The following is a 15,227-nucleotide window of genomic DNA, read 5'->3' on the forward strand; positions in this document are numbered from 1 at the left end:
CAGCCCCCCTCCCCCAGCCCGGCCCCCACCCTTTCCCCCTCCAGCGGTTACTGCTACCCCGGTGCATTGTGGGCGCACGGTCCGTTGTTCATTTGCCATTCGACCTCCGCCAGGGCCTGGTCGGACGGAAACGCTCCGCCGGCTTTATTGTCGGTTCGTTATGTGGCGGAGCCTAGCAGTTTAACGTGCCTCTCGCCCTCAGCGCCTGGGAAGCCGGCGGCGGCGTCGGGACTCCTCGGCGCACCGGAGGAAGGATATCTGTTTGGAGGGTCGGTGTGTGCGCGCGGCTTTAAAGAGGGGGCAGCGGAGGGTCTCCCCGCACTCCGCCTCTCAACTTCGAAGGCCCCACGCGCCCCCGGCTCGCTGCTCACCTCTCCGCCGCCCGCCCCCTTCTCCGCGCGGGACGCTGCCCGGAGCACAGCGGGGCGGGGGTGGAGGACGAGGAGGCGGCCGGAGGCGGCGGCCCGGCGGGCGGTGGTGGACGCGTGAGGCAGCCCCGGGAGCGAGCGCGAGCCGGGCGGCCGGGCGGGAGGGCGAGGCCGAGCCCCGCGAGACCGGAACGCCGGGGGTGGGGGCGGGGGCGAAGCCGAGGGGGAGCGGCGGGGAACGCGCGGGACGCGGCCCGAGGCCGGGCGCGAGCCGGGGCACCGGGCGGCGGCGGCGGCGCGCGCCATGTCGTTCAGTGAAATGAACCGCAGGACGCTGGCGTTCCGAGGAGGCGGGTTGGTCACCGCCAGCGGCGGCAGCGGCGGCGGCGGCAGTTCCACGAACAATAACGCTGGCGGGGAGGCCTCGGCTTGGCCTCAGCAGCCCCAGCCAAGACAACCCCAGCCGCTAGCGCCTCAGCAGCTCAATGGGCGGGGGGCCGACGAGGAAGTGGAATTGGAGGGCCTGGAGCCCCAAGACCTGGAGGCCTCCGCTGGGGCGGCCGCCGCCGCCGCCGAGGAAACCAAGGAGTTGCTGCTCCCCCAAGACGCGGGCGGCCCCACCTCGCTGGGCGGCGGTGGCGCGGGGGGCCCCCTGCTAGCGGAAAGGAACCGTCGGACTCTGGCCTTCCGAGGAGGAGGCGGCGGCGGGGGTCTCGGCAACAATGGCAGTAGCCGCGGCCGCCCCGAGACCTCGGCGTGGCCCCTGAGGCATTTCAATGGGCGAGGGCCAGCGGCTGTGGATCTGGAGCTGGACGCGCTGGAGGGGAAGGAGTTGATGCAGGACGGCGCGTCCCTGAGCGACAGCACCGAGGACGAGGAGGAGGGGGCGAGCCTGGGCGACGGCAGCGGGGCGGAAGGCGGCAGCTGCAGCAGCAGCAGGCGGTCGGGCGGAGATGGCGGGGACGAAGTGGAGGGCAGCGGTGTGGGAGCTGGCGAAGGAGAGACTGTCCAGCACTTCCCGCTCGCGCGGCCCAAGTCCCTAATGCAGAAGCTACAGTGCTCCTTCCAGACCTCTTGGCTCAAAGATTTTCCCTGGCTGCGGTATTCCAAGGATACTGGCCTTATGTCTTGCGGCTGGTGCCAAAAGACCCCTGAGGACGGGGGAAGCGGGGACCTTCCTCAAGTGGGGCACGATGAGCTTTCGCGAGGGACCCGAAACTACAAGAAAACCCTTCTTCTGAGACATCACGTCTCTACCGAGCACAAACTCCACGAAGCCAACGCCCAGGTACAGTATATCCTCCTACTTTTTAAGGTCTTTAAAGGAAAGATTTATCAGCTTAAAAAACAAAAACAAAAACAAAACACTTTCCTGGGTGAAGGCATCATTCCAGTTGTGGCAATGAAGGGAGCTCGTGCGTGGGGGTTTAGAAAGCCTGGGAACAAGTTTTCAAAAGTTATCTGTGTTGGGGGTTGGGGGAAAGGAATGACAATTTTCTAATCGTAGCGCTGAATTTTTTTGATGACCCCTTTCTTTGTCCATGGGATTGAATTTTTTAAAAGTTTAATAAAGTGAGTTTGAAAGTTTTAACCCCAAAAAGTTGATTTCGCGGTCAAAAATTTTATTAGCTGTGATTTTAGAAAAGCTGCCTTATGTTTCAGTCTTTCAGCATGCTGGTGGAAGTCAAATCTGGCAACTCTTTGAAGAATGAATTAAACAATTTCCTTAACCTTTGATGCTAACCCTTTCAGGAAAACGTTCAGCTGAGAAAGTTCTTTATATCAGGTCAGGATAATGTGAATTATGAGAGCAGTATGTAAATGTAGAGCAAGCTATTTGGGTAACACTCCCCATGAATAATTTTACTAAATTCATCTCTGTTGAACTTTCTTACCAAAGGCATGCTTTTGGTAAATTACTGTAGTTTTTCCTTGTTTCCTCCTACCCAGATTTTTGTGCTGAGATTTTCTCTAATCCTCCCTTTTAGAAACCTTCTTGTAAATGCAGTTCATTTTACACTTAGCATATTAGAGATGTTTCACGTGAGGTTATTTCTATCAGGTAGTAGGTTGGTAGAGACTTTATTTACTAAACTGCTTGAAAACATAAGTCCTTAGTTACAAAACATAAGCTGTACCTTAGTTATTTCTTGTTTTAATATTTCCAGTCTAAAGATAGTAGTCTTAACATTTTGGTAATCCCTTTTCAAGCCAAATAGATGTTGAGCACTTCTCGTTTAAGAGTTTTGGACAACCAATGTGGTGGATGGAATTCATTTTTTTGTATTGGTAGCCATTCATTGATTTTAGAAAGTCAGCTTTTAGATACTAGTCTCTGTGTGTGTATTGGAGTGATCTTACTGTTCACAACACTGGAGTTAATTAGGCGCTCTCCAATAACCCCCCATAGCACAGCAGTTTCTCAGAAGTTAACTTTAAAGCATAGGGTTATTTTTCCCAGTGGAGAATGGCAATAGTCTTCGTACAAATTTTAGTTGCCTAAGCCCTAGAAGGAAGGTCACTTAAAGATATATGGCCCCAAAAGGTTAAGTAAATTGTCCTAAGTCTTAGAGTCCTCGATGACAACTGGGACTAGGGCCTATAAAGAATGTTGTAATGGAAAAAGAATGGGTTTTAGAGCAAATCTGGGTTCGGATCTCAGCTTTCTACAATTACTAGCTTTATGAGCTTGGGCAATGGAGTGAAATATAACTAGCATTTCCTTGTGTAATGTATGCCGAACACACATCACCTTACTCTGCAAAGTCATATTTTATAGAAGTGGAAGTAGAAGCTTTAAAGAGTTAAGTAATATATTAAGTTATTTTGTAAGATGATGGAGGAGGGGGACTTGTGAAAATGAAAGCATATTTTTCTAAATAATCATAGGTTGGTTATTCAGAAAACTACAAAAAGACAATGAGAAGGAATATATATATTCTTAATATACATGTGGACCCAGTTACTTTTCTTGTCAGCATAGTCTGTCCCTCTAGGCAAATCTGAATGGGAATGCAAAATATAATTAGCTGCTTAGTGAACCTGAAATCAGAGGAAGGGGAATTAGAATTAGTTGGATAACCTTATGATAGACTTAGTATGGTGTAACCTTCTCCCCTAGGCATTATCTGGATCAGGGGATTCATTCCCTAGGTAAAATCTTTTCTGAATTTGATCTCTGATTTACCCTTCCTTTTCCCTTTGCCCCCTCAAAAATTTTTATAGATATAAGATACCATTTTTCTCTTAGGACATACTTTCATTAGGCTGAGGATAATACAGTTTAGTAAGTACGTCCTGTGTGTCTAAGGGTGTGTATACATATATTGGTTCCCTTGGTTGAGTTTCAGATGTTTCCCCTCTGAATTGATCCTGATTTTTTTTTTCATTCTAACGGTTAGTTTGTGGGTGTTAACCTTGCTGTTTACCCCAGATACCACCTACATATCTGTCTTGTTAAGATGAGTGACCTGTTCAAGAATTGAGTTATTCCTATGGACAGAATTCGGGGTTTTTGGTTGTTTTTTTTTTTCTTATCCTGTAGCCTTTGATTACCTGTAGGAGGCAGTATAACACAATCTGTAAGAGCATTCTTGGGCTTAAGGTTAAGGGGACCTGAATCCTAATCCTCTACTTTCTTGGCAGGCAAAGGAGTTAACTTCTAATTTCCTTATGTATGAAAAGTATATATGCCAGCACATAATCACTTAGTAAATGCTAGTCATTATCATTGTGTATATTTATCATAGATAATCGTAAGGGTGTGTATGTGTGTGGCCTGGTACCTCATGTGTCTTCAGTGTTCCAATTTTGACAGTTTGGAAAGCACTTTATCTTGTGGAATCAATCTTGATTCTAGAGAATAAGCCATTTCTCCATTTCATACCTTCAGAGACTTGGTTATCCAGTTCTTTGAACATTCTGATATTTTCTCACATAGGCAGATTTTTTCACAGCTTCATAAGAATACTTTGCTTTGGCTTTCTCCTGTCTTAAAAATAATGAAATGAGAGTTCTGGAGTTCTTCAGGCAAGAATTGAATTTGAGGCTAAGGGTAGTTCACTCCCTTTATTCCTTTCAACTCCACCCCTCCTTTTTTAAAAATTTTTTTAATTTTTTTTTTTATTTTAAAGAGGGATGTTTTTTGAGAGGAGGTTGGCCAAATTTTAGACTAAGTGTTTTTTTTATTTTAAAGAGGGATGTTTTTTGAGAGGAGGTTGGCCAAATTTTAGACTAAGTGTTACTTTTCTTATGCTTTCTGAAAGTACGATTCATTAATTCTGTAGTGACCAAAGAAGTACAGTACATTCCTAAAAAGTTTGCTATACCGTTAATTGGCTGTTGGTTGTTAAGGCTGCTCATGAGAGAGTCAAAATATGCTCTCAGAATCTGTTCTGAGCCTTCTATTTCAGAGAGATACCTGTATTTATAAGGGTGTAAGGGGCAGCGTACAGGTTTTTTTGAGTAGTAATTATCTTCTTTGAGGCAAGTTCAATGATTAGCTCATACAGAATTTGACCATTTGGCCCAGAGGACTTTAAAATTGCTTTAATAACAGTGATTACCACTGTATCTTGGTTCAGATCACTTTCTACCCAATTGTGACATTTTCATAGCCTAAATCACACATTCTGTCAACTCTAAGTTTGCTAAGTCTGAAACATACACTTAAATATATTATAAATTTAGTTAACCTTTCTAGAAAGTAAATACTTAATTTAGATCAGTGATCTGATTGAAATTACTAATAAGAATATGTTGAGGTTAGCAACTAAAGCAAAAGTGACAGTCTACCCAGCCTTCTTTGCATTTGGCAAAAATAAGGCTTAAAGGTTTGTTGTTAACAATTTAGGAAGAAAGTCTGACAGTTTTCACTAAGAAATCTTAAAGATGAACTTATGGCCCATTAAAGAAGAATTTTGTATAGTATGTAGATTCTAACATTCATTGTGTTTGGTTTATTGAGCTGGTTCATTTCCCTTGTGTTTGACTTTTTAGTTGTGTCTTTGACTACCTTATAGTGTATCTAGGATTGGCTTCTTCTCAAATTTACTTATATTAGGTACATCCAAGGCACTGGAGATAAACCTATAAATCATTTTCTCTGCCATCAAGGAACTTGTAGTCTAGTAAGAAGAGACAGACACGACAATAAAATGATAGATACCATGTTAGAAGTATGTTCAGATTACAATGGAAACAGTAAAGGAAGGGAGTCATAAATTCTACTTGTGAAGGTTGGGAGAAGCTTGTATAATTGGCTCTTGAACTTCATTGAGTTAAATGAATAGCTGTTGAACAGGGAGGGGAGGGCATTGCAGGCACTGCAATTGGAAGCAGCATTAACAAAATGAAATTGATGTGTCTAAGAAGTGGATAATTTGGTTGCTGACCAGAATGAAAAATCAAGTTTGAATAGGTAATAGACTATGGAGGGTATTTTGTCATGCTAAAATGATTGTATTCTATTCTAACAAATGGGCAACCATTTAGCAGTTAAATTCAGCAGTTTTAAACAGGGGAGGATCATGAAGAAATATGTTGCTGTTCAGAGACACCTGGGTAGTTGTGTTTTTAGAAGAGAGCTGGTAATAAAGCATATCTTTAGTATCTAAAATTGAAGATTTCCACTGCTAACCTATAGAATTAGAATTTCCATTTTGTTCTAAAATTTGGATTTGGAAGTGAAATTGACATTTTCATTCTTTCAGTATAGTGTTGTAGTGGGTTGCTGAGACAAAAGCAGTAAAGATTTTTGTTTTTAATACTTTAATTTTATACTTTGTTTTGCATTGGAAATGCCTTTTTTCTGCTAATCCATTTATTTAAAGGACTAGTTCTGGGTAGGGAAAGTAAATACTAATTGTTGATTTTTAACTAATATTTTCTTATGATTGGTGGATTAACTACAGATGAACTCACTGTAAATGAAGGTATCCCCAACTCTTCTCATAAGGGTGTGGAGATGGGTGGTGGTCTTGGATTCTTTGCAAGTTGGTGGCATTATCTAGCTCCCCAAGTTAGAGTGCTGAAGACCAACCCTATGATCCCTACCCCCTCAACCAAATCTAGTTGATTATTCAGGTTCTGCTGATTTTTATCTTCCAGGTATTTTTCCAGGCTGTGACTCATCCCCCCTCCCCCCATTAACGTTATCCATCTTAGGTTAGTTAGGGTCCTGGTTTCTTGCAAGTATGTTGCACTATTAAACAGTAGCTTCCCCTGGTCACAGTATCTCTAGTTCTAGTTCCCTGATATTAATCCCCTACTTTGCTATCATAACCATCTCTTATATCTTCTAATCCAATCAGATCACTGCTTCTAAGGCTCTGTAGGTACCTATTACAGTGGTTCTTAATCTGGGGGTGGGCAGGGGACAGATTCCAATCTCTTGGTAACTGATGGAAGCTATTGACATATGCCTCAAAAAATGTTCATAAGTGTATACTTGTATTTCTTGGGCTTTTTTGGGATCACCTTCAAGTTCTTTCATAAATCTGGTATTGTGAAGATTCTTGTAGACTGTCTTGTTTCTTTTAATGTTTTATTTGCTTAGAATGTTCATCCTCCCATCCCACTCTTTTGTCCTATAAGGCTCTGCTCAAGATCTTTCTTCCAAAAAGCATAAGCATCCCCCCACCACCACCAAAAAAACAAAGCAAAAAAAAAACAAAAACAAAACACTGGACTGTATACACCTCCTCTCTGCCCTCATAACAACTTTGTTACAATCTTCAGTACCTTAAGAGTCTTGCCCACTAGTGATAGTCTTCAAATTGGGAACTATACTTCCTCATTTTTGGTCCCCAGTGTGGAACTTGTGTAAAGTAGGCATTTGTTTAATGCTTATTTAATAATTGAGTGAAGTCAGAATTTTTCAAGCTTTTAGCAGCTTTTTCCTCTGTGAGTAAAGTACTTATATAAGCTTCTTTGGAAGTAGATTTGAAGATACATGTTATCAGGATTTTAACTAAATGGACACCTTTTTATATTTTCTTGATTATAGAAGAGTTAATTCTAAGGTCTCTTACAGATGTAAAATTGTAATTTTACTTTGGGCATTTTCACAAGTAAAAAATTTGAAAGCTTTTCACATTTATAGAATCTTCAGTGTAACAAATTGTCTAACTTTTGAAGTCTGAATGTTCATTTCCTTAAAATATCGTTCAGCCAGTTTAGACTGATGTCTAGCCTAAGTTGTGCTTTCCATTTTTGGGAAAGGGAACAGAAAAGGTTCCCTACATTTGAAAAGACCACTTCTGGAAATACTTAAATCTTTTCATCAGTATATTTTTACATATCACTGAACTTATATTACCATATACTAGGAGTGGACATTTAGAATGTTAAAGAACCAGAGACAGATGCCAAGAGTTCTTAGGAAACTACTTTAAAGATTTTTATATTTAGTACTAAGATTTTTCTTAATTTATTTAGTTCAGCATATAATACCAGAATTTACTTTAATGCTATGTGCTTATTGAAGCTCTGTTTTACCCAACTGCTGCAACTACACATATTCTTGACTTGCAAACCCTTCATTGTGAAGAGCGTGTTTAATAGGTGCTACAGAAGCAAGACCTAGTGCTCTACTCAGTAGCGGAAATGAAATTGCTGATGTCGCTCATAAAATCAAAGAACATTATTATTCTTGTATAACAGTAATGAGAGAAAAAATGGGTGAACAGTTGTGTTTGATTTGTATAGTTTGTGTTAAAATAGTATGGGTAAATATTTTGGTGGATAGGCTTTTGTCTGAGTTACTGTTAAAAGTTAGGACATTTGGGGGCGCCTGGGTGGCGCAGTCGGTTAAGCGTCCGATTTCAGCCAGGTCACGATCTCGCGGTCCCTGAGTTCGAGCCCCGCGTCAGGCTCTGGGCTGATGGCTCCGAGCCTGGAGCCTGTTTCCGATTCTGTGTCTCCCTCTCTCTCTGCCCCTCTCCCGTTCATGCTCTGTCTCTCTCTGTCCCAAAAATAAAAATTAAAAAAAAAAATTAAAAAAATAAAAAATAAAAAGTTAGGACATTTGGTCTGATAATGCCAGAGGACTTCAGAAATTGGGACTGGCCCAGAAAATCAGAAAATGCAGAACACAGTGACCGTAGCCTAAAATGACTGCCACAGTTAGATATAGCTACCTCTTTCTTAAAGAGTCTGAACTGCGAGTTTGAACTGCCAGATGTATAAACTCTAGGTGGGTTCTTGATTTGTAAATGCTAGTTCACTGCTTCCACAAATACTTCATGATGTGCTGCCAAATTTTGATCAGTGCTTAAATTTTTGCTTCTTCCAAGTATTTATACTGTTACTACAACATCAGAACTTTGAACCAAATGAGCTTTGCTGGGCAGGTATGGCATGCATAGCAAAGCTCAGTTTCAGGCCTGCATCAAAGGAAGATTTTTCGAGTTTGGAAATTTCTGTAGTGAGTAGAAAGCATAAGGATATTTGTAAAAAGTCTTATTCAAATAGTCTCATAAGAGGGAGATCAAGTAAGCAGTATGATGCTTTTATAGAAAATTATACCATAGCATTGATTGTAGGTGTTTCTAGTATTGGTTTAGTTCTTTATATATTTATACGTGTTCATTCCCCTCTACCATAACTTTAGTGATGCTAAACATGCAGGTTTATGTACAAGCTCTAAAGGTTGAAACAATGTCTTTTATCTCACCTCCTTCCCTGCACACCTTCAAAAGCAAAAAAAAATTTGGACTTGAGCATTATTTGTTTTGATTACTTCACACAAACCTTGGCTATTACCAGTTTTTGCTGAAGATTGGGTGTTTGGTAGGGAAAAATAGCTAATTTAGAGCATGAGACTTTTTGGTATGGTAGATCGAGAATGTGAGGGACTAGGCATACAGTATAAGGCATTCTGTATGTGAGACACCGGGACGGTGATAGACTGCCAAGGGTCAGTTGGAAATAGAGGAAAATTTCTACTTGCCATTCTTCCTTCTATATATAGTGATCCTGTATCTCAGATTTGCAAGGTTATCTTGCAAATACTGAAGGGACCTGGAATTCTAATTTTGGTTCTTTTCAGTTGACTTCTCATACTTGAAAACACACAAATTCTTAAGTGGACCATGTGACCTGGTTTAGTTTCAAGAGAATTGGAATTGTATGTATGGCTGTGTTCAGTACTCAAACTTTAACCTAGTATTTTTGTGCTTTAGCCTTACCCATGTGGGGTGGGGTTAATTAAGGAAGTTGTGGGATTGTTTAGGAATCTTACCACCAGTTAGAATATTATTTCCATGAGAATTCTTTTGCAGTCTTAACTGTGTTTCCAACACCCTTCAATATGTTTACAATCTAGTATGTATCTTTCCATGTTTTTCCCATGCTCATATAATCTTAGATTTGTCTGTGTGTCATTATTTCACAGAAATGGACTAACACTTCAGGTCACAATTTTCAGTTATCTTTTCTACTAGAAATGTCTAAGCACTTTTTTGATTGGAAAAAGTGACTACTTCAGTTATCTAGCGAAGTTATTAAACAGTGTGCTGTGGCTCTAGAGGAAATTACCATAACTTTAGTGATGCTAAACAGAACTCTAATGAGTACTTGTCAGATTGAAAGAAAGAAAATTATAAACTTTTGAGAATTTTGAGTTCAGGAATTTTTGATAAAGTATTTTGAAAGTTGATTGGGAAATTATATAGCTGGATATTCCTGTAGTTGAAACCCATTTTCCTATTAGGGTCTTAACTTTATCTTCTTGAATTAGATTTAATTAACTTCATTGACCTAAACTATTTGGATGTTTGCCAAGACTTAAGATTTACCTTTTTAGTAGTGTTAAATAGGATGAGATGCCCAACATACTGTAACTTGAACATTGTTAGTTCAATTAGGAAGGCTGCTGCATTCCTATCAGAGATAAAGCAAACTAATTTGATTCATATATAGGAAATTTTCTTTTCATAAGAAAGTATTATTATGATTTTAAGTAATTCTTAATCTATATCCTTGGCTTATATATGAAAAAAGTAACATGATTCATGCTATTCCTCAAATGAACTCCTGCTGATCCTCATTCAGATGTGTTTGACTTAGAATAGCAATGGCTTGCACCAAGCTCTTCACAACTTTACTCTCAGTATTTGGGATCCCTGTGAACACCATGGTCTCAATACATCAGGATTACTAACGTTAATGTGTTTGGTTAGCACTTTTTAAAAAGTTATATTGATGATACATGTTTTCCTTTGGGGTTTTTAAAAAGTAGATAAAATTTAATATTGATGTTTTCCATCCAATTACAGGAGTCAGAAATACCATCAGAGGAGGGGTACTGTGACTTTAATAGTAGGCCAAATGAGAACTCTTATTGCTATCAACTTCTTCGACAACTAAATGAACAAAGAAAGAAAGGTATTCTTTGCGATGTCAGCATCGTGGTGAGCGGAAAAATCTTTAAAGCCCATAAGAACATCCTGGTTGCAGGCAGCCGTTTCTTTAAGACTTTATATTGCTTTTCAAACAAAGAAAGCCCTAACCAAAACAATACTACCCATTTAGATATTGCTGCAGTTCAAGGTTTTTCAGTCATCTTGGACTTCTTGTATTCTGGTAACCTGGTGCTCACAAGCCAAAATGCCATTGAAGTGATGACAGTGGCCAGCTATCTTCAAATGAGTGAAGTTGTTCAAACCTGCCGAAATTTCATTAAAGATGCCTTAAATATAAGCATTAAATCAGAAGCTCCAGAGTCTGTTGTCGTGGACTATAATAATAGAAAACCAGTTAATAGAGATGGTCTATCTTCATCACGGGATCAAAAAATTGCCAGTTTTTGGGCGACACGGAATCTTACCAATTTGGCAAGTAATGTAAAAATTGAAAATGATGGTTGTAACGTCGACGAGGGCCAAATAGAAAACTACCAGATGAATGACAGTAGTTGGGTCCAGGATGGTTCACCTGAATTGGCTGAAAATGAATCTCAAGGTCAAACAAAAGTGTTTATTTGGAATAATATGGGCTCCCAGGGAATTCAAGAGACTGGCAAAACAAGGAGGAAAAACCAAACTACAAAGAGATTTATTTATAATATACCACCTAATGAAACAAATTTAGAAGATTGCTCAGTGATGCAGCCACCTGTTGCCTATCCAGAGGAAGATTTATCATTCATCAAGGAAGAACCAGGTAAATATTTTATATACAAAGGTATCTGGGTTTTCATTCTAATTAATTCTGATTGGATATAATCTTGAAGTATATTTTTAAAGTATTTTTTAAATCATAAAAGTAATCCACAAGTAATACTAAATTTGAGTGTTTGTAGTAGAAGGGAGAAAATTACTCAAGCATATAATTCTGCTATGTCTTTTTTCTCTGAACATGTGTGTGTGTGAGTTTCTCAAAGTTTGTGTTAATCAGGTGTTTGTTTATATTATTATGTGTAATGTGGACTCAGCTTCATTTATAGTTCTTAGGTGTTTCTGATCTTTATGCTCTGATCACTTTTTTTGCATCCAGTGCTGGAAAGGATAAAGTCTTTGTAATCTTAGTTAAAATCTTAGTTGTAATATATAATCAGTTTGTCATTTCAGAACATTTTTGAGACCTAGTTAACATTTTTTATTCCCAATTTGTGGGGGGAGTAAACATTTGTTTTATAGAATTTTGCAAATGACAGTGGGATTATTCTAATTTGTTTAGGGCTACTGTTCTGTTCTCACCATAAATCTTACAGAAGCTAAATGTTTTAAATTTGTCCCATTGTCCCCTCATTTTCATTCTCATTTGCCTGTTACTAAGAGGACTCAGACCTTTCTCCTCATTATTTAACCTAAATGTAAACACATACAACACAATCTTAGCATATCACATTTGTACTATGGATTTGTTTTTTTTAGTGGAGTGGGAGACCATTGTTACTGTGTGTGTAAATAGAAAGATTTGAAAATTTTCTTTATCTTTAATTGCCTGTGCCTAACTAACTTAAATATATTTGAAGAAGAGTTCAGTGGATTTGAGGTTTTCCTTTGCAGACCCTAGACTTGAGGTATATATCTACCACTGTCACATATGATTTGATATTTGTTTTGTTGCTTTCAAAGCTCTTTCAGTGTCTGATTTTACATCATGGTGATTATCTGGGGATGGAGTACTTTCTGTTAAAGAGAATCATTGTTTTTAGATCTCAAAGGGCAAAATGCCATAGTAATCTTATGAAATGAAATGGTTTCTCTGGCTTTTTAGGTTTGGATTTAGTTTTCATTGGTTTTTACATTTACTTTTGTAAAAATCAGCATGCCTGTGTAATAACGATTTACTGCTCTTTTCCCTCCTACTTGTCAACTGTTCAGTAAGAAAAGCCCAGAGGCAGTTTCTTTAAAGTATTAAGGGAAGATAGAATTTCTTAGTGTCACTTTATTTTGGCTTAATTAAAAATTTTTTTTTTACAATATTTATTTTTGAGAGAGAGACAGAGCTCGAGGGGAGGAGGGGCAGAGAGAAAGGGAGATAACAGAATCCAAAGCAGGCTGCAGGCTCTGAGCTTTCAGCACAGAATCCAATGCTGGGCTCAGACTCATGAACTGTGAGATCATTACCTGAGCCAAAATTGGACATTTAATCAACTGAGCCACCCAGGTGCCCCTTGGCTTAATTTTTAATGTACAAGCCCTTGAAAGCAGTTCTCAAAAATTAGAACTACATTGTCTTTCCGCTGCAGGGATTAATTGTTTAATAGTATGTTGGGAACCCTGTAGTGTTTTTTAAATAAAATACATATATACACAATTTAAGGAATAAGCAGATTTTGGGGGTAGTAATTGGCAAAACTAATCAGAACCAAACCCATTCATAGTCCCACATATAATTGGAATGATTCAAAGAAAAGCACTCATACTGAACCACAATGCATTCTTTAAAAAATAACATTACTGGCTATTATTTTGGCAACCCCCCCCCCCCAGCTGAGTTTGCATCAATGGAGTAGGCGTATCATAAATTAATTTTTAGTAGTCTAATAATATATTTTCAGTTTATCCCTTATATCTTAGAAAAGATTATTACGTTACGAGTATCACTTTGGTTTTGGACCTTGTTTAACTGACAAATTGGTTTAATCAGTGATGTGCTATATTTCAGTTGTTAAACTTTTTGCAACTTTTCAAGGCCTCTAGATCCAAACTCACTGAATGGCAGGAAATAGGGTCTCATGAGATTATTATGGTTCGGACATAATAAAACGAGCCAGGGGTTGGCAAATTTTTGCTGTAAAGGACCAAAGAGTAAGTATTTTTGGTTTTGCCAGTTATAAGGTCAGTGTCTGATTTACATCATGAAAGCAGCCATAGACAATAAACACAAGTGAACATGGATATGCTTCACTATAAAGCCTTATTGCCAACCCTTGGTATAGAGTAGTGGATCTTAATTTTGGCTGCATATTAACATCACTTGGGAACTTTACAGACCATGATGCTTGGGTCTTTACAGTAGGGATTGAGTTCATTGGTTCTGTGATGTGTCCTGGTTGTTAGAATTTTTATAAGCTCTGTAGGTGATTACACAGTGAGCAAAGGTTGAAATCCACTGACAAAGAGGAAAGAGCCCAAATGGAGTTATGATTTGAAAATGAGCTGTGTATTTAACATTTAACTACAGTGTAACCATGATCAAATTAAACTCTTGCCTTTGGTTTCTTTATCTTTAAACTATGGTACTTATTTCTAGGATTATTAAAATTAAATGACAAAGCACACCTATCCTAGTCATCCTAGGTCCCCTTAAAGTTGAGACTATTGAGATTATTTGAAGTCAGTTTTCCAGTGCAGTGTACTTTATACTAAATTCTACGAAGGATGGTCTTATTGGCCTCAGCTTGACCTTTTGTTTGAATATTTAGAAAGAATACTCTTTTAAGCAGCCCATTCCAGTGTATGATGACTGTTAGGAAGTTATTTTATATTGAGCCACAATTTGCTTCTTATAAATTTCCTGATTCTTCCATTTTGAGTAGTATAATCTGAGCTTAACCTAATCTCTCCAAATCTACCTGATAACTCTTGAGATATTATAAATAATTTAAGTATTCCCCTGAAGTCCCTTTTTCTTCCAGGCTAAGTGCTATACCACCCACCTTCTGAATTCCAAACCTTTTTACCATCTTTCTTACAATTAACCCCCCCCCCCCTTTTTTTTACCCAGAAATTGTGGTGTACAGAATTAACTACAACTCTTCAGGCAAATTCTGACCAATATAGAACACGGTGCATCTGTGTTTATCAAGGTTAAGGCCCGTCTCAAGGTCAATCAGCTAGTAAAAATAGAGGCAGGTTTCATGTTAAGGACTATCTCACAATAAAACTTTGCAATTAATGAACTAGTAGACTCAGTCTTTTAAAAAATTGGTCCCTTTTAAAATCTCAAACATTTTTATGAACTGTACCATCATTGGTTATACTTTGACCTCCATTTATTTAGAAATGGTGAAAATGTTCAGTGAAATAGTTTTAAATGAATTTAAAGCTCTATACGTAAATATTGAAAAGTCCTAGTAAATTATATAGTCTACAAGCAATGCTTGACATATTTGGATTTGTGGATCCTTTATAAGAACTATGACTTCCCCAGATTCTTAAGTCTACAGTTTGTAAACCACAGCTCTAAATATCTTCTTGCCACATAATGTTGAAGCTGGTGTTCAGATGCCTCATTCAGAAAGGTTGTAAGATATTGAGATAAGATGTACCCACAAATATCAGGGATTTTATTTAGGTGGGTTTTTTTTTTTATCTTAAACTAGCATGTTTGTTATTTGACTCATTAATGCAGTTTGCTTCAAATTATTTTTAATATAGGAGGATACTTGAAAATAGAACTCAGGAG

The 15,227-nt window shown here is 39.1% G+C and overlaps 1 protein-coding gene across 3 annotated transcripts in view; it reads left to right on the forward strand.

Moving 5' to 3' along the window:
• Window positions 1–15,227, forward strand: part of ZBTB10 (zinc finger and BTB domain containing 10) — a 37,656-nt gene that overhangs the window by 354 nt on the left and 22,075 nt on the right. The window contains exons 1-2 of one of the 3 annotated variants that reach the window (XM_045050168.1): window positions 581–1,656; window positions 10,646–11,531. In XM_045050168.1, the coding sequence (XP_044906103.1) occupies window positions 673–1,656; window positions 10,646–11,531 (1,870 nt within the window). In that variant the 5' untranslated portion in view covers window positions 581–672. Of the gene's footprint in view, window positions 1–580; window positions 1,657–10,645; window positions 11,532–15,227 lie in introns of those variants that run through there. The other 2 variants (XM_006943284.5, XM_011291335.4) reach the window with 2 other exon arrangements.

Source organism: Felis catus, chromosome F2, assembly GCF_018350175.1.
Source record: "Felis catus isolate Fca126 chromosome F2, F.catus_Fca126_mat1.0, whole genome shotgun sequence".
Taxonomy (NCBI): Eukaryota; Metazoa; Chordata; class Mammalia; order Carnivora; family Felidae; genus Felis; species Felis catus.